Genomic DNA, 21124 nt, shown 5'->3' on the forward strand with positions numbered 1-21124 from the left:
TTGACCAGGGTCACAAAGCCAGTAATTATCTGAGGTCAAACTTGAACTCAGGAAGATGAGTCTTCCTGGCTCCAGGTGGGGCACTCTATTCACTAAGTCATCTTGCTTCTCTATGAATAAGAGTAGAGGAGAGGAATAGTGAGAGTTGGGATTTGCCAAGGCATAAACAAGGTAGCATCAGGGTGTAAGGGATTTGAGAGTATAAAGTTAAACTCGTTAACTAGTCAAGATTTTGAAGGAAGAAAAGTAAAACCAGAGTAGGAAGAGCACTGAAAGGTGTAAGAACTAGCAGTGAAGATGATTAGGCTTCAGAGGAATGAGCCATAGAAGATGAAATGATAAGAAGCTATTGTCAGAGAGAAAATTTCAGAATTTTTGATCATTAAAGTGGAAGATCAAGGGTACAAATAACTACATGAAAATGAAGTAGAGTCTTGAAGATTAAAATTACTGAGGAATTGGGAAGCCAGAGTGTTTGAGGGAACATCAGTATAAATGTTTCCAGGTGTGTGGGTGGAGACAAAGGCCAGAAGGACGTCACAGCTTGGTCAGAAAGCTAGTAAAATTCAGAGGCAAGATAGATACCCAAGTCTTCCTAGCTCCAAGTCCAGGACCCTATCCACTATCCTATGCTGGTTTTCTTGCCTGTACATAGTCATAAAGAAATTCTTTGGTGACCAGGGGAGAAAAAAAAATGAAAACAGATAAGAAAATTTTGTGAGATTCTAAGGATGGGATATGAAGTGTAAAGGAAAATTGAAGTAGAGCAAAAATATAGGGAAAGGAGTAAACCAGAAGAGAGGAAAGGGGAAAGAGGGTGGAATAATTCAGACACAACTTAAAATGTTAGTAAAATTTTTATTAATTTATATAACTTTCCACCACTCTGCCCGACACCACTTCCAAGTATTCAGTCAAATACTAAAATTTGATATTCAGTACAGCCATCTTAAATTAAGTAATCAAATTCATTTCCATTCCATGAAAAATTTAAAAGATGAATGAATTGTTATCTTTAATTTTAGTTTTCTTTACATTTATTTTTTTTCTGAGACCACTTTTTTTTTACATTATAGAAATCTACCCTTAAGTTGTATTTTCAAAGATAGAAACAAAGACAGAAAAAAATCAAATGCAATTAAAAAAATCTTTATTCTTTTGGCTTGATTGTAATGTGATTTACCGTTCTTTATGGTAATAGCATTTTCCTACATGCAGTTCACCAACACACTACAAGTCTATAGCTTTAATAAAAAGTAATCTACATTGAACTTTTTGCTTGGTTAGGAAACACAAAACGTCCTGATATGACTGAATATACAACCTTGTGGAAACAGGATGTGGATCCCATCTTATCTCTAGAACAGGTCTAGTGCAGCATGAATCAACAAGATTAAGAGTAGTCTGTGGAAACAAACTCTTGGAAAAAAGAGAAATGGTTTCATGACCTAAAGACAATGGACTCAAACTTGTGAATTAGGCAGTGCTAGAAATCACAGTTCATCTTCCCCACCCACCCCCCTTTCCACGACACAATATTACTATTTGGAAGCAAGTGAATTTTGTCCTCATTTTGAGATTTATTTCACATTAAAATGTGTGCAAATATACAGTACTAGTAAAAAAAAAAAAGCAGAAATTGATGACTCATCCTTGTCTTTATTTCTTCTTTTGTGAAGTGCTTCAATTTAAAAAGTGCTATGAACAGAAAGTAACAAAAGTGACCGTGACATGAAGCAGAAGATAGTTGTAATTTCTTATTTTATGTACAAAATGCTGAAAAATAAAATAAAATGAACTTTTTACAGTATTTATATTTTATTAGAAAACTCTAACCATATATATTTTTTTAACAGATTTAAGCAGCTGGCGACATGTCTGCACAGTCTTTCTATATACCGCACAGAATTCACTTAAAATTTAAGAATGCAAAGCAAAAAGCTCTTAAGATTGCTGCAACCTATTGCTTAATGACATGGAGGAATGAGGTCTCGGTTGAACGATTGGTTTCACTTTACCACTGACATATGGCTTCCCATATTAGACTTCTGAACAGTGGAAGGAGTAAGATACAGCAGCATAGGCAAGATAAAACATGCATCAGTGATAGCTCCCGAACTATTAATAATGGTACCAATTACATCATAATACCTGTTGAAAGCTTGCAAACTACACTTACTGTGGTACATATTTGATGCAATAAATACTGTGCTCAGGTCATTATTTTATTTTATTTTTTTAATTTCTTTGCTCAAACATGCACCACTAGGTAAAATTATTATTTACATAGTAGACTTTTGTTTGTTCGCTTGTTAATTTTTGGACACATACTGTGTCAACCTTGCCCAGAGCAGAAGATGGCTAAACAATACTGCAGGAGAAAGCAGAATTAACTTTATAAAGGGCTTTGTGTATGTATGTGTATGTTGATGTCTGGGGGTCAATTTAGTTTCCTCAGAAAGACTACTAGGGTATTTTTGTTTTATGCCAAAGGACACTTACTGAGAACATAAATTCGTGCTGCCGGGACTCTGAGTGACAATCTGAACCAACTTTAATATATATTTATATCTAAATATAAATATATACACACATATAATGGATTGTGTAAAAATAAAACAACTCTTTAATTCTTGTGGATTCTACAGGACTTTTACAGGCACATTAAGATTTGTCTGGATGAGACACCTTAAACATAAATCGCTATTTAAGCACCTCAAAATTTAGAAACATCCTGAAACATGAAGTAGTTAAGCTGTTTCTTTTTGTGATGTAATGTTTTCTCGTGCATGAGTTAGCAGTGCGACATGCCTTCATGCAAATCACTTCTGTCTGTACAATAGAGAATTGTAGTCTGCCCTCCCTTGAACCCATTATCCCCCCAACACAAAACCCATTTACAAAAATAGTCACATATAATAGTAAACAACCTGTGAATTAAAAAAAAGATAAATTCACCAACACAGATTTTGTAAAAATATGGCAGATGTGGCAGTTGAAACATAAGCAGTGGATACAATTACCGTAGTCAAGTGTCATGTGTTAAACATACATAAACTTTTCACTTTTCACTCCTTTGACTCGTCCCTACAGTCTGCATAGCCATTCTTGTCTCTTCTCTTCAGCAGTGTCAGCTGGTAGTGAGAACAGAAACCCCTTGTCAAGCTTGTTACTCTGGTTTCCAGAGTCACAGCAGATTAACGAGGGGTCACTGTCGTGTGAGAGGCACTGACCTTTAAGGATGTATTTGTAAAAACAGTCAGTTTGGCATAAACCTCCTTGAAGGAGTCCTGTTGACACAAATACGTCACCTTCACAGGCTGTAAACAAATGGTCACAAAGGGGAATATTCTTTGTTTTATTTTCTTTCTTTTCTTTTTTCCTTTTCTTTCTTTCTTTCTCTTTCTTTCTTTTTTAAAATTACTTTTTGCCTTCCCTGACATCTTTCCCTTTGTCTTCCTTTTCTGTTTTGTCTTTTTCATATTTTTCTTTTTCAGGTTTTGTTACACTATCATATGAAGGTGGAGAGGTGGTGGAAGGGGTCACATCAGTTTTCTCTGGTGTTGAATTCTCATTCAGTTTATCAATAATCATATCTTCTTTGATAGGGAGTCCATTGCCTTCCTTACTTTTGTCTTTTTTATATATACATGAAACTTTTTTAACTTTTTGCCTCAAGAGATGACGTCGATAAGCCCGTTGGATGATGACTGCAGACACTTCCTCTTGTTTGCGTTTCAGAGTTGTGGTGATTGGCTCATAGGAGACTTTGGAAGGATTAGATGCCATGAACCGCTCTTCCATCTGTATTCTGAGAGCATCCATTTCTCCACTCTCACCCAAAACACGCTTTGTGAAAGCAAATAAGATGTCAAGGCAGTGAATTCGGTCCCCACTTACCATGGGCAGATCCATGGCTATGAGCTGGACTTTGTTTGGTTTTGCTATAAGAAGAGGTGGATCCAGTGCAGCCGCAAAATCAGAGAGTTTACAGAATTCTATGAACTGAGTGGCGTCAGGATCAAACTTCTCCCAAACCTCATAGAACATCTCAAAGTCATCCTCACTTAGTGGCTCTGCACTCTCTTCAGTAGCAACACTGAAGTTCTCCAGGATAACAGCGATGTACATGTTTACAACCACCAGGAATGAGATGATGATGTAACTGACAAAAAAGAAAATCCCAACAGATGGGTTGCCGCAATCTCCTTTGACTGAGCTTCCAGGGTGATCTTTTTCAGGGTCACAGTCTGGTGGTCCACTGTTAAGAATGGGTGCAAGCAAACCATCCCAACCAGCAGATGTGGTAATTTGGAAGAGGCAGATCATGCTGTTGCCAAAGGTCTCAAAGTTGAACATGTCATCGATTCCAACTTCCCTCTTGACATAGGCAAAGTTGGACATTCCAAAGATAGCATAGATGAACATGACCAGGAAGAGCAGGAGTCCAATGTTAAACAGAGCAGGGAGGGACATCATCAAAGCAAAGAGCAGTGTGCGAATCCCCTTTGCCCCTTTGATGAGACGAAGGATTCGTCCAATTCTGGCAAGACGGATCACTCGAAACAGGGTGGGGGACACGAAATATTTTTCTATTAGCTCTGCTAGAAACATGCCTATGAGAACAAACACACACACAAAAAAGGATAAAACATATTCAGCAGGAAACTATGATAAATTACACATTCCAATGACAAGGGCTAGTTTGACAATATTCTGATTTTTAATACACAAATGACCTTAAATTATTATTATTATTTTAATTCAGAAAAATTCAGGTCAAGAAATTCAGCTTATAGTTCTTAGAAGGATCCCAACAACACTTTGACTTAAGTTATCAGTGGAGATATTTTCAATTTCAAGAGAAATAAGATGCAACAAAGAGGTGTGAAAGCCAATGAAAGGCCTGAGAATGATAGCAATATAGGAAATTTCTCCTTCAGAAATCTAATAATGGCACCCATGTTCAAAAACAAAAAATGTATTATCATTTATAGAAGTCTCTCTCTCTCTGTAATATGTATATATGAATCTATATATAAATATTATATAGACACAAATATATTTAGGCATAAAGACACATATGGGCATGTATATGTATATATCCTTATAAGTAATTCATATGTCTGTATACACACAATACATACAAAAAATATACATGCAGAATGTATGTATATATGTATATACATGTATACACATACATATATACATATATGTATATATACATATATAGTATCAATTATGCCATCTAAACATAGGGACTAGATCTGTGATTTCATAGAAATAAGATACTCTCAGGTAAGGACATTTCCTTTATTAAAGCAAATCAATTCTTTCCCTACAACTTACAGTCTTAAAAAATTGTCAAAAGCCCTGAGAAGTTAAGTGACTTGGTCAGGATCATGCACAGTTAGTATTTTTCAGAGGTAGTAGTTGACCCTAGTTCTTCTTGGCTTTTAGGCCAGCTTTCTATCTACCATATTACGCTGCCTCTCTGCCTACAAATGCATGTGCATATCTACACATGTTATGTTCCTTTGTTTGTGGGAGAAAAAGAAACACTTATTTTATAAATTTTTTAAAAAATGTTTGTCACCAGTGAAATTAAATTCTATTTCAATGGTAATTATCTATCTACTTATACGTTCTATTTCCTCAGCTAAATTATCACTCTCTTCTTCGGTACTGTCTTACATGGCTGGTTTCTAGACGAGCCCCTGTTTTTTGCTGGAGCACAAATCCTTCATTGAAGCAGAGTGTGGAGGTGGATTGACTTCAGACTTTAAGGTTCAGAGTACAAGATGGAGCCCTGTGAGAAGGACTAGCTACTCTCTAGATAGGTAAAGGATTACTGAAGACTAGTAACATAAATGACCTTCAGCAAATTTTGTTACTAAAAACGAATGAATACTGACATGAATGAATGAATGAATACTCAATAATGATAAACTGTTCAGGAAACACAAGAGCATCAATTTTTGTTTTTGATGCATTTATATTTCTTTTGAGTCAAGGAATGGTGAATCTGAGTGAAATGGAATGAAAAATTTGCTCTGTGTTTTTGAAGACAGAGTCTAGTTCTGAAATTGAAAATGTTAAGTAGAAATTACTTTTAAAAACACCCACAGTATTTTACAAAAACAAAAAATGGCTGGACCAAAAGTGGGGGGTGGTGGGGTGGGAGGAGAATGAGAAAGAGAGAAGCCTCTAACTGTTCCACTATTCTAGCTACCCAAAGAACATCATATTTTTCTGGATTCTCTGATTCTGAGTAATGCATCTTTGTGTCAGTTCTTTGTTCAAAACAATACCTGTATCTACCAGATCATTTCCAAATACTGCATTGTTTTGTACTACATGTTAGAGTACTATGCCAAAGCTACATTTATCAGCTTCTGGCATGAACAAAGATGATAAATGAATCCTGATGAAAACAAATGCTTTCTTTACACTTCATTTCAGGCATAGCATGCAACCACAAAGATGACAAGCTGAAGAATGGATTATTAGACTTTTGTTTGAAAGGTCTGGATGAGTGAAAAAGATGAATGCAAAGCTATGTCAAAGTTTTCAAAAACAAGTTTTGACTTTTTACTAACTTCTTATTTTAGTTTTTTTTTGTTTGTTTTCTAGGCAATTGGGGTTAAGTGACTTGCCCAGGGTCACACAGCTAGTAAGTGTCAGGTGTTTGGTCTGAGGCTGGATTTGAACTCAGGTCCTCCTGACTTCAAGGCCAGTGCTTTATCCACTGAGCCACCTAGCTGCCCTCAACTTTCTTATTTTAGGAAAAATAACCTGTCCTTACCAACAATGGAGAGAATTACCACCACAAAATCAAAAATGTTCCATCCTATAGTGAAATAATAGTAGCGAAGAGAGATCAGCTTCAGCACACATTCTCCAGTGAAGAGGACAATGAACACCAGGTTAATCCAATACAGAATATTAGTCATTTCTTGACTCTGGTCATCAGTCTCCACCATCATGGTGACCATGTTGAGGCAGATGAGAATCATGATGCTGATATCAAAGACTTGTCTGGTTACAAAGTCAAAGACCATTCCCTGGAATTTATTCTGAAACAAAAGAAAAGACTTCTTTTAGAAACAAATAGGAATTTTCTTATTACATTTATTTTAGCAGAATTTATTATGAAAAAAAGAAAAAAAACATTAAAAATCAGACCAAATAGGTATCAATGTGTTTATATCTTTTGTGTGTCAGTATATTCATATCTTTTTCAAACATTTGTTTATTTCATGTAGATGACTTTTATGTAAGATTAAATGCTCTTAGTATATACATTAAGGATCTCATTTTAGTATTCAGTGAACCTCTCCTAATAAGAACATAAACGCATGAGATCAGAGACTATCTCAGTAGTTATTCCAACCACAGTGCCCAGCATAGTTACTGAACCATGGAAGGTACTCAACAAATGCTTGTTGATTGATTACATGAATTACAGTCTAAGACTATCTAATCCAACTCTTTCATTTTACAGACGGGGAAGCTCAGGCCTAATGAGGTTAAGTGACTTGTCTGTGGTCATGTAAGTAGTAAGAATCAGAAGTCAGATTTTGAACCAAGGTCCTCTAACTCTGGTTTTGGCCTCTCTACCATGCCACCTCTAATGCACCAAACAGAGGAGGCACTCAATAAATAATTAGTATTAAAGCAGAGCTTTATTATCTAAAATACCAGTAGAGTGGGGAGTGTCAGCCAAGAATGATGAAGGGTAGATTTGTGTTGCCCTAGGTGGTCTCATTTATTGCCTTTTTTTTTTTTTTAGTTCTTTCCACTCATAAATGAATGAAAGTAAAGTGACCTACATAAATAAATTGATGATGTATATAAAAAAGTTCTGAAAAACAGAGACCTAACCTTTTCTTCCAGGATGAATGATGGAAAATAGAAAAGGAATCCTCCCTACATTCCTGCCTTAACTGAAGACACCTGGCCTCTTCAGCAGCAGCATGGATTTCTTTACCTTCTTGTCATTTTAATTAAACCTGCTCTACTCCAATCACCAACGTAGCATCATCGATCTCTTTCTCCAACAAAACTGCCTAGCAATAGCTAATGCTAGAGGAAATTAAAGGGCATACAGACTTGGCCCACTATAGATTGCTGGTCTCTCATTTCCACATTGCCCTTGACAATTCTTTCTCATTCTCTCTCTTTTTTCTTTTAAATTTCTAAATGGAATTTTATTTTTTCTACTTACATGTAAAGGTGGTTTTTAAGCACTCATTTTTTAAAAGAAGATGTTGAATTCCAAGTTTTTCTCCTTCCCTCCCTCCCCTGCCTCTTCCCCAAGACAGTAAGCAATCTGATAGAGGTTATACAGGTGCAATCATCTCCCAGCGTCTTGTTTACCCCAGGGCAATTACAAATTACTCTCACTCTCTGCGAATGACTTCATGTCTTGATGAAGAACAATGTCTACTTGGGTGAGTTCCTTCCTTTGGGCTCTTTACTTGGGGATAAATACGTCACTCCCCCACCTCCCACACCCATTTCTTTTCTTTTGCTTTGGGTTCAGAGGAAGAGGGGTTCCTTTTTCTAAATTTGACCCCTGAAGAGGCATTCTGGATCATACCTTTTTCAGGTGCTGAAGAGCTCTGCTCTATACTTATCTCCTCTCTCTCTACTTCTCCATTGGTTCATGCCCTTAGGCCTGAATATTCTCTCCTCTATCTCAAAAAGAAAAACAAACAAGAGAAACCAGGTACTTTTCCCTATGGCCCCTTCTAGTTACATTTCCTTTTCATGGTCAAAAGTTTCCTTTTGGGTGGTTTATAGGCTTTCCTACTGAAAACTCTTACCTCCCTGGATTTTTGTGAAAAGGCTCTGTGATGGCATTCTTCCTCTCCACGGAGCTGTTTCTTCTCTGTTTCCTTTGCAAGTTCATCATCCATGACCCACCTGCCCTGTGCCCTCTCCTCTCTCTATATACTCTCTATCTGGTGAGTATCTGATGATATCATCTCATCAGCTTCCAGGCATTAGATTATACATATAATATCCTGAGCTATGCACATAACCCTCATTTCTATCTCTCTCTCAACCCCCAGGTTCTGTATCTCCAATCGACAGCGTGACAACTCTATCCAGATTGCCCCACAGGCATCTGCAACTAAACAGAATTAAACCAGAACTAACTCGTAAGTTTTCCCATAACTCCATCTCTCCTAATTTCCCAATTTTTGTCAAGGATATCACATTTTTTCCAATCATCCGGGTTCATAATTTCGAATCACCTGTATTCTTCACTGTCTCTCACAGTCCACACTAATTAGTTGTCAAGTCTTACCAGTTTGATCTCCTCAACAACTCTCTGCCTATCCCCTTCTCTCTACTCATATCACTACTATTCTAATCTAGGTCCTTAACACCTTTCACTTGGACTACTGCAATATCTTCACAATTGGTTTCCCTGCATTCAGTCTTTGCTCTGTCTTCCACATAGCTACCAAATTGATATTCCTAAAGCACAGGTCTGACCAGGTCACTCCCCTGCTCAGGAAGATTCACTGGCTCCCCACTGCCCTTGAGATAAAACATAAATCCCTTTGACATTTAAAGCCCTTCTTCACACTATAGCTCCAGCTCTTATTTGCAGGCTGATTTCACATTACTCATGACTCTCATTCACACAGACTCTCCACTTCAGCCAGATTGTCCTACTTACATTTCCCACACATGACATCTATTCCGTGCCTTCCTTAGGCTGTTCCCTTTGGTTAAATGCACTCCCTCCTAACCATTGACTCTTGTTAGCCCTAAATCTCAGCACAGTTCTGCTAAAGTGCCATTTTATTCAAAAGGCCTTTACTGAGTTGCCTCCTTGCTAGGTTCAGTCCCACTGTCCCTGTGGCTGATTTCTCTCACTGATGAGTTCCTCCCAGAACCACCATTTTGAGGAGGAATCCAGGCCAACCATCCTTCATTCCTCTTCTGTCTCTATTTCTGACTTTCTGGACACTGCTACTCTCCCTACCTGCCATGTACATAGATTTTTCACTTTTATATGTTGTCTTTTCTTACTGGAATGTAAGCTCTTTGAAGCCAGGGACTGCCTTTTGCTTTTGGCAAAAAAAAAGCAAATGTATATTTTTGGTGTTTAGCACAATGCTTAGCATAAAGTAAACAAATGCTTGTTGACTTGTCTTTGACTTACTTTTAAAACATTATTGTATATTTCTTTCTGGATATCCTACAAGTACTTACCTGTGAAACTGCTGAATCCTGCTATCATAATATAAGCTTCATGGGAGCAGGGAGTATCTCACTTTCTACTTATATCCTACCTTCCTCCACTTCACACAGTATAGTGGCTGAATAAATGCCTGTCATTTAACTAATTGATTGCTTCCATTTCCTAACCACTCAGTATCATAGTCCTCAACCCCTTCTAATTTGTTCTGTGGCCTCACCTCTGCTGAAACTGCTCAAAAGTGACCAATGATTTCTTTCTATAGGAATACAGCATCTTTTCTCATTCCTCATCATTCTTTACTTCTCCATGGCATTTGACAGTTCAAATCAATTCACTTCATGTCAATTCAATAAACATTAATTATATAATTTGTATAAGGCACAGTGTTAGGTGCAGGGATACTAAAATAATTTAGGACCTGGAGTCCTAGTAAGTTCTCATTCATTTAACTTTAATTTCTTTATGCTAATAATTCTTAAAGCTACATACTGAGTAATTATCATTCCCTTAACTCCAGTCCTTTTTCCCCCCAACTTTCTCCTGTACACAGAAATCTGGATGTTGTGCCATGATTGGAAATTAAAGGTGTCCAAAATTTAGTGTATAATTTTCTTTCCCAAATAAGCTTTTCTTTCCTATTTCTGTCAGATGACCATTTTAGTCACCTCAAAGTCATTTTTAATAAATTCTGCTTCTTTTTCGATATCTAGTCAATCAGGGCAGGTTTTTTTCCTCTTTATGTGTAATTCTTCTGTTCTATTGGAACCCTACTCTAGGATTGTGATTGCTGAATAGCTTTGTAACTGGTCTTGCCTTAGAAATTAATCCTTACATCTTCTGCCAGATTCATCTTTCAAAAAGACCTGTTTCAAGATCCTACTCAAAAAAATCTATAGTAGCTCTCTAATACCTATCACACCAAGTTGAAATTCCCATGCTTATATTAAAATCCAGGCCCACCTTACAGCCTACTACTCTCCATTACAAATCCTTCATTCTAGCCAGGCCCTTGTCATTGCCTTTCCAGCCATAACATGTTAGTTTATATTTTTACCCCAATATGTAATACTTTCTCCTGCCCTCTTCACTTATATAAACCTTACTCACCTTTCTAGAGTCAATTCAAATCCCCCCTGTCCAGACTTAAAATTATAGGATCTCTACTTTTCTAAACTCCTGAAGGATATGCACCATAGCATTTAACATGACTACATCTAATCTCATTATCTCCAATTGCTTCATTCTCTCAGGGATCTCAGGGGGCCACTAGAACTCCTTTTGTAATTGGCATATTCTTGGATGTTGAAAGAGTGTGAAGACAGCAGAACACAAAGGGCATAATAGTGGAGACATCACCTTTGCCAGGTAGGCAGGACAATTAAGTTTAAATTAAATTAAGTTTCTGCCCCTTACCCAATGTGCACTCATGGAAGGTATTCCCAGAAAGCCCATGGGGCTTCAGCACTTGGCAGCCAGACCTGATCCTTTATGGATGAGGCAAGAGCCTAGAGGTGTCTCTATGAATCAACAATCAGATCGGGCAACTAGACAAGCCATCCTGGCAGCAGCCAGAAGAGGAAGTAATTTTACTGGTACAAATTTGTTGGACTGAACACAACATTTCTGTATATTTTAGATCCTCCTACTTCCCCTAAAGCTTCACGGTGCAACATCTAGTTCTTTTACATGTGGATAAAGTTGTTTTTCCTCAGAGGTGAGAATTTTGAGGGCAGACACCAAGCCTAGCATACCTTCAATAAATAATGCTGCAGGTACATAGTAGTCACTCCAGAAATGCTTGTTGATTAGTCTAGCTTCCTTCTGACACAAAAGAGTAAAAGTGTGCAGACTATTAGAAATAATGATATCTACAGCTTTCTGATGGCTAAAATGTTGTGTAACGCAGCTATTACCCTGCTATGAAAACTGTTATTCTTACCGCAGGTCTAGGTATAGGTTTTTGTGGTTTCTTGGAACCTAGTTTTTTCATGGCATTGTAGTATTTCTTCTGTTCTTCTGTCATAAAGATATCTTGACCTCCAAAGTAAAGAAGTGAAAGTAAAACTGGTTACAACCATGTATCTCCATTAGCTACAGTGTCTGGCAAAGCTCATTAATGTTGAAGAACTTGGCTCTTTTCAAAAATTCTTAGAGATGATATCTTTTCTATTTTGTACCCCTGCATTTATATATACACAGCTTCACTCAATACACTGAATTATATAGCCCTGGTTGTCAGGCATATTATATGATAAAACGCAACATTAAGTGATCTGATGTCTGAATTTATCATGACTTATAAAAATTTTCTTTCTTGAATTTGATTGTTATTTCCCTAGGTCACACTATTTTGCAACCCAAAGGAGAAAGTATTATACATTTAGGTTAATTTGGGAAACAGTGATGGACCTTCATGATACTTATCTTCTTTTTCTGTTGATTGAAGTTATCTATGATGACACCAATGAAGAGGTTCAGAGTGAAGAATGATCCAAAAATTATAAAGATGACAAAATAAAGATACATGTATAGATTGTCTTCATACTTTGGTTGCCACTCTACCTATAAGACATGGAGAATGATGACTGTCAGGAAGAAGGATTTCACAGAAACAACATCATAGAGTTCTTACTTTCTAAGATGTGTCTAAATTTCTGAAAATAAAAAAGAACCAAGCACCAAACAGATTTTGATATCTTAGGTAATGACTACTAAAATCAGTTTTACAGAACCTGACTTGAGAAAATATAGAATTTCATGGAAAAAGGCTAAGTGACTGCATATAATTCCATTTCAGAAAAACAGCTGTATTGTAGTAACAAATAAGCTGTCCTTCATATATAGAGATGGCAGAAGGACATGTGCTTGGGTGCTGGATTTCTAGTTATATTTATCCATCTCAGGGCAAAGCCCTTATGATCAATGGTGCTCCCCTAAATGGTCCCTGTTGTAACCAGGCAGATTAGCTGAGTAGTGCTTAAGGTATAACCTGTGGTTAAAGTCAGGTTCAAATCCTACCAGCTATGTGACTGACCCTGGAGGAGTCATTCAAGTTCTCTTGTCTCATCCATAAGATGAGGGGGTGGGATGTGATGATGTCTAAGTTCCCTTCCACACCTATGATACTAAAAGTAAGTGGTCCACCTTTGACTTATCTCATTAACATAGTGTTCTAACTCAACTGTGTTAATTAGTCACATTCAACTAGGAAAGAAAAACTAAGTCTATTATAGATCAGTCATGATTTTGACTTGCTTATTATGGTGAAGCTGATAGCTACCTTCATTTTTATTTTATCTTTGTTTTTTGCAAGGCAATTAGGGTTAAGTGACTTAACCAAGGTCACACAACTAGTAAGTGTCAAGTCTTTGGACTGAGGCTAGATTTGGACTCAGGTCCTCCTGACTTTAGGGCTGGTGCTCTATCCACTGCATCACCTGGCTGCCTTGAAATATGTTATCTTTAAAAGAAGTAAGACCTGTAGTAGAGAAGCAAGTTTTATCTAATGCTGCATACATGTTATGTCAGAGAGGCCAGTGATAGTAATCAAAGTGTACTTATGTTTATGTAAAAAAGAAAAGTATAATTCAAAAGGAAAGCACTAACATTTTCTTTCTGTTAATCACATGAATAGCAAGCTTGATTGTGAATCCAAATATTCTTAAAGAGAATTAAACACAGTCTTTTGAAAGTTGTCCTTGCAAATTCAAATAGCAAATATCACAATCACCACCATACACTAATCAACTGAGGGAAGCGAGGGAAATTGGGTTGAAGTTTAAAGTGTATATCACACACACACACACACACACACACACGCACACACACACACATGAATATAGTAGTTGCTCTAAAGCTTTGTTGTCTCAAATTGATCTTAGGAAATGTAACAATTACTCCAAAAGTATAGGGATTAAAAAAAACTTTGTTTTAAGAAATTTCCTAACAGAAGAATTACAGAAGTATATTATCTAGAGACTGATGCTTTTCTTTAAGGACCTTCATATTAGCTAAAAGGAGAGTCCAACTATTAATTCTTCTACATAAAAAGGTTGAAGAATCAAGAAAAATAAATTCAAATCTGGCCCCACTATTACATATGAGACCTTGGGCAAAATACTTATGCAAATTGGATGAAAAAAAAGAAATGAACTTAAGTCAATTGAATGTGAAAAAATCAATTATTTGATTGATTAGCAATCAGTTAATCAAAGTGATTTTTAAAAATTGTTGTAGCTATGATCACAGCCCAATAGGGAAAGAGGAAAACAGGGTGTTAACTACCTAAAAGATATAGATCAGGATATGATGGAAAGGAGTCAAGATCAAGAAAATGGTAGGAAAATTGGATAGGTAGAGCAGTAGTAACAATAGGTGGTACCCCAAGCTGAAAACAAGTCAAAAGCAGAATTATGTATGATCAAGGTTCCAGCTTCAAGGGTTTGGTTCTTAGCAAGAATCAAAAGTTCGAGTTGGACAAAAGTCCATCAGTGTGATGGATTGTTGGCTTCATGGTACCTCACACAAGTTTTAAGAGTGACTGTATGAGGCTGGCTCATGTCCTTCGTTTTCATCCAAATGCACTTCAAGTGGCAAATCACCATAGCTATCCGCATTAACTTCCATACAATTAAAAAAGCCAGACACACAGAATTAGCTTCTCAATTTCCTCATCTTTTAAAATGCTGATAAATACATTACACAAGATACATCTTTTTTGAAGTAGCAATTGAGAGAGAGAGAGAGAGAGAGAGAGAGAGAGAGAGAGAAGGTTCATAAGCAGAAAAAAGGAACTATAATTTTTTTGTAACATTAGATGAGAACAGAATGAGGTAAGAGAGGGTATTTGATAAAAATATTTTTTAAATTCAGATGCTTTTCTTGGTTAATACTATATTATTTTTACTTACATGGTAGGGTTATAAATGCAATATTTAGATTAGTAGGAATATATTTAAACTAAATAATAGTAGTAAAATTATGCCTTATATGAAGTATAATGAATATTTTATTTTTTATGGTTTTTTATGAAATCCTAATCAGACATTTTAAGTAAAGAAAATTCTGACACAGGAAAGAATACATGTGAAAATTCTTTAAGCTTAAGAAAAACACCATATGAATTAAAAGTATAATATATTTTACTACTATGAAAATTATAGTAGCTAGCATTTATACATACTATCTCATTTGAGATAACCCTAGGAGGTGGGTACTATTCCTATTTTATAGATTAGGAAATTGAGTTTGAGAAAGGTTAAGTGACTTGCCCAGAGTCATACAGCTAGTCAATGTCTAAGGCAGGATTCAGATTCAGGTGTTCCTGACTCCAAAGCCAGTATTTTATCCACTGTACCACCTAGATGTTTTTGACTATTTCAAAAAGCATTTCATACATTATTATCTTTCAAAATAAATTTATGCTGTAAATTTGCCTCCATTTTCTCCCATCTACAGTGCCATTCAATTGAAATATAGTGGCATTATATAAATAGCCAAATTAAACAATACCTCCAAATATACTTACATTTCGTGAATCAACAGCTGCATACATGATATCCATCCATCCTTTAAATGTAGCCTGGGGTGGAGGGAGCAAGATATGTTACTTAATTTCACTCTAAAATGTTTATATTAGAAAAATTAACTAAGCTATTCTATCGTGAGATCTTATTAAGATCATCAATATGCATTCAATTATCAGTATAATAAATATATCAAGATTTACCCTTACAGGTATTCTTTCCCTTCTTTAATTTAATCACAATAATATGACCTACAACTAAAATATGTGATCATATAAGCAATTATCTCTAACTTTTCACTTTTGCCAATTTCTGCAATAATTGTAGGTATATTGGTTATGCATGCACATGAACATATACATTTTTGTATATGTTCACGCACATGCATAACCAACATACAATTAGAGCATAAGCAACATATAATTAAAGAGCATAATAGATAAGGCAGGAGGTAAATTGGTATTGGATTGGCTGTGACTTGCTAACAGCCAAGGCAGCATTGGTCTCCTTTAATATGGTGGGGTACATCATTTTGAAGCAAACATCCTAAATTGAGAACCAGTTCCCTCAATAAAAATCTAATATTGCATTGCACAACATTTCCTGAAGGCTCTGGATTTCTTTCCAGGGTCCTATCATATATAAAATTTATATAGTAACTATTTGACTCACTGTTAATCACACTATATAGGTCACAAAGATCACAAAATGCCAGGGTTACTTACCACTTGTAACAAAGAAAGATATCCAAGCCCCACATTATCAAAGTTTACTTTCACATTTTTCCATCGGGCAGTTTGATTACTGTCTATAAGGGCTTGGCATTCACTCAAATTGTTGACAACACTTATGTCAAACATCTCTCCAGTGGTGGTGTTAATACAATGGTAAAACTTTCCAGCAAAAAGATTTACTCCCATGATGCTGAATATTAGCCAAAATATTAGACAAACCAGAAGTACATTCATGATAGAGGGGATTGCGCCCAAAAGGGCATTCACAACCACCTGGTAGAAAGAAAGAAAAAGTTACATCACTATCAAGGACTTCTTTTACTGAGTGTTTTAAGAAGCTTTTGTGAATTGGGTGGTAGCAGTGAAATGATAGTGAATACATTTCTCTTATCAGGGAATGCTAAAAGTTAAATGCTAAAAATAAATGTTGAAGATAATAGTTTAAAAAATTACACAACCATCTCACTCAGAGAATGTCAAATAAGTAGGAAACTAGCACTTGTAAGATACATCTTTAGTCTTTGAGTACGTTAGGGAACACAAGCAATAAAGGTCAAAACATTTTTTTAAGTCACTGAAGAATGGAACAAATCTCAAATGCAAAAAACGGTGGAGAGTATGTAGATTTGTCTGATATTTAAAAAAGAACACTGAGTACAGCAGATGTATTGTAAAAATTTTCATTATCTGAATCTCATATCTAATAGTAAGAGGAGTTACATTGCCAGACGGCACAGTGGATAGAACACTGATCAGGGAGTCAGGAAGACTTCAAATTTGGCCTCAGACATTTACTAGCGGTGTGAACCTGGACAAGTCACTTAACCCTGTTTGCCTTATTTTCCTTATTTGTAAAATGAGCTAGAGAAGGAAATGGCAAACCACTCTAGTATCTTTGCCAAGAAAATCCCAAAAGGAGTCACAAAGAGTGGGGTATGACTGAAATGACTGAACAATAACAACACTGCTACTAGGGGTAATCATATTTGGACATATGATAACGAAAAGAGTGCTGGACCCACAGATAAGGAAACTAAGGTAAACAGGGTTAAGTGACTTGCCCAGGGTCACAGCTAGCTATGTAAGGAAAATCACTTTGGTAGCTAGGTAGGGGAAGAACTGGACTGGGGAGAAACTTCAGGTAGGAAAACCAATTAGGAGGCTATTGCAATAGTAAAGGTGAGAGGTGATAAAGGTCTGAATTAAGGTGGTGGGCTACGTGTGTAGAAAGAAAGGGCTTGGATACTGAAGGCGGTGATGTAGAAATGGTAAGATTTGGCAAGTGATCTTATGTGGGAGGTAAGGAAGGGTGAGGAGGTAAGGATAATTCTGAGGTTATTCACCTGACAGCCTGGAAGAATGGTGGTACCGTTAACAAAAACAGGAAAGTAGAATTATCTATGAAAATCAACCTAGATGGAAAGTTGTATTCTATCTCTAATAATCTTTTGGCCTTAGGGAAAACATTAGGAATAAAGTTCAAGAGTTTCCTCTATTGACTTCATTGTATATTCAATTGAAGCTTCTATGTCACTACTATTAGTGTTTTTTCAAGGTGTGTTAAGTGAATATTCCCTTTAGATATTTATTTTTGTTGTTGTTCAGTCATTTTCAGTTGTGTCTGATTCTCTGTGACCTTATTTGGGGTTTTCTTGGCAAAGATACTGGAATGGTTTGCTATTTCCTTCTTCAGCTTATTTTACAGATGAGGAAACTAAGACAAACAGGGTTAAATGACTTGCTCATCGTCACACAGCCAGTAAATGTCTGAGGCCAGATTTGAACTCAAGGAGATGAGTTTTCCTGACTTCAGGCCTGGCATTCTATCCTCTGCACCACCCAGCTGGCCCAGAGAATTATTTTGCTAAATGATTTATTCTGTATAAACAGCACTTAGCACTAGATTATACTAGATTTAGAAGAGTATCTGTATAGTTCACCTTTGCATTGCTAGCACCTGACACAGTGCCCTTGCCCACAGTAGGGCAAATATTTATTGAATTGTTTGTTGAATTGAACTGAATGAATTGTTTGTTGAATTGAATTGAATGTCATTTTGGAAATAGACTTAGGGAAGAAATGTGTGAAAGAATCCATGTAAATATTACCTCTTTGATGCTGAAACCAACCCACTTGCAAATGGGCAGATAAGAAACAAGTGATTTTTAAAAAAGAATTAAAATTGATTTCTTCAAAAACTCTTTCTGTAGTCTTGAAAAATTAAGTTAACAAGTAAAAGACAGACTAGGTAGTAGCTACTAGGGGTAATCAAGTGAAGGAAAGCTGAGTTTGAATCCTGCCTCAGACATTCATTGGTTGGGTCGCCGTGGGCAAGTCAACTATCTGTTCAGGACCTTAATTTCCTCTTCTGTGAAATGGAATAATAATAATACTTCTGCTATACATCTTACAGAACAACATAGTTGTTAAGTTGTTATAAATAACAGAATGTTAGTTTTAGATGTAGGATCTTATGATTGTAGATTTAAAGCTGGAAGGAACCTTAAAGGCCAACTATTCTATCTTTCACTATTGTTTTAAAATTTGTTACGAGCTAAAAATGTTGTGACTCAATTTTAACAGTTCTCACCACTTTTGAACTCAAAAAATACCTTGTTATTATATAACTGTGTTTTTTGGATATAATTAATATATGGGCACATAATGAAAGAACTTATATTTCTGTAGTAGTTTAAGGTTTACAAAGTGCTTTCATCACAACATCCTTGTGAGATAAGTAGTCAAAGTATTTATAATTCCCATTTCAAAGATGAGAAAACTGGGGCTTAGAGAAGATATGTGATTTGTCCATTTATTAAAATCAAAGCTGAGATTTGAGCCTGAGTCTCTTGTGACTCTAAATTCATTGATCTTTACAGTATCACCTTCTGACTTAGCCATCCCTTACAAACAAATGAATTTCTACATATTTAAGTACTACTTCAATTCAACAAACAACGTTCAAAGCATTGCTAAGTACTGGGTTGCCTTCCTCGGCTCTTCATTTGTACGTGGTGTACAATCACAAAGATGGAAATGAAGACATTCAATAAACTCTCATGCCTTGGGATTCAAGTATCCCCTTTAATCAAATATGCTAATTAAAAGAAAACACCTGGATTATTAGTTTCCAAAGAATTAGAATACAATTTAATTAAACACCCTGACCAAAAAACTATATTGAACATCCCTAAGGTATTTGGAAAAATCTTTATCTGATGATTCAAAAGGCTCTCTAGGATCTTATAAGTGCCTCAGGGTCATCATTATAAACATCAGTCATCACTGACGAACAAATAGAAGGAAGTTAACAGTTAATAGTACAGTTGACAGAAGGCTAGATAGCTGAATATATATATATATATACACATACATACATATGCACACATACATATACATACATATATAATGTGCATATGTATGTATATGTGTATATATATGCATGCATATATATAATATATATTATATTATATATTTAATGTGTGTGTGTGTGTGTGTGTGTGTCTCCCAAGGGAGGCTGTTTTGAGACAGAATGAGAAAATAAGGCTATGTGTTCATGTCTGCAGTGGTTACACAGTGAATATAAAAATACTTAAATATGAGATTATTAAGCCTTTTTTTTTTTTGGCAAGGCAATTGGGATTAAGTGACTTGCCCAGAGTCACACAGCCAGTAAATGTTATATTTACTATATACGTTATACATATTTACTATAAATGTTATATCCATCTGAGGCCAGATTTGAACTGAGGTCTTACCTGACTCCAGGGCTGGTGCTCTATCCACTGCACCACCTAGCTGCTCCCTATTAAACCGTTTTCATAAACAATTGTGATTCAGTCACAGCCAACAGAAAATACTCTCTTTCTCAGCTACCACTCCAATTATTCCGCAAAGGCTTTTTCCTTCAGCCCTACACCTAAGTAGGGATTCTTATACTTATCTGCCCTCCCTTTTTCTTATGCCCTCTGGAATTCCTGTTCTGTCCTTAAGAAAGTTCCATTCACCTTAGTCCTCTTCATTTCAATCTTCCCATCTGTGTACATGCATGGAAAACTAGCTTCCTCCAGAAGACACTGAACTCTTTAGCGGCACCCTCTCTCATTCATCCTCAACATACTGTGCCAGGAGAAGAGTATATATACTCCTTGTTCCTCACCACTACTGCCAGTACTTCCTTCTGTCCTCATCACTCATTAAGTTCTCTTCCTTTGAGGTTCACACCAGCTGTATATATAACCCAGACAAGATCCTTATTGAATTCTCCACATATCTTGGGGATCTTTTCTTTCTTAAGGAATCCCACACTTTGCTCACATTTCCCCCTTCTGCTCTATCCCTCCCTTTATACTTGTAGGTTTCAATATATATATGTTGGTGCCTCAAATGCCTTGGCTCCCCAGCTAATTAATCTCAATTCTCATGACCTTTAAGTTTATTCCATCTTAGACATCCACAGAGATAGCTTCATCTCACCCAAGTTCATAAATATGCCAGCACACATAGCAACATAGCATACATATGCTCCAGGATCTTAAATCCTGAAATCCTTCTTTCTGACCATAACTTCCTATCCTTCTTTTTTCCCCTCTTCTTCAGCCCCTCTATTCCTAACTTACTCTTTGTTTTACTTCCACCTTTGG

The 21124-nt window shown here is 36.2% G+C and overlaps 1 protein-coding gene across 1 annotated transcript in view; it reads right to left on the minus strand.

The window, feature by feature from the left end:
• Positions 1–3420: 3420 nt before the first annotated feature.
• SCN2A (sodium voltage-gated channel alpha subunit 2) overlaps positions 3421–21124 on the minus strand; it is a 118172-nt gene continuing 100468 nt past the window's right edge. Inside the window, exons 22-27 of the mRNA XM_027865947.1 lie at positions 16473–16754; positions 15750–15803; positions 12647–12784; positions 12162–12266; positions 6806–7076; positions 3421–4616 (exon numbers count right to left, since the gene is read on the minus strand). Coding sequence (XP_027721748.1) covers positions 3421–4616; positions 6806–7076; positions 12162–12266; positions 12647–12784; positions 15750–15803; positions 16473–16754 — 2046 coding nt within the window. The remainder of the gene's footprint in view (positions 4617–6805; positions 7077–12161; positions 12267–12646; positions 12785–15749; positions 15804–16472; positions 16755–21124) is intronic.

Source organism: Vombatus ursinus, unplaced genomic scaffold, assembly GCF_900497805.2.
Source record: "Vombatus ursinus unplaced genomic scaffold, bare-nosed wombat genome assembly UNPS02014779.1, whole genome shotgun sequence".
Classification (NCBI taxonomy): domain Eukaryota; kingdom Metazoa; phylum Chordata; class Mammalia; order Diprotodontia; family Vombatidae; genus Vombatus; species Vombatus ursinus.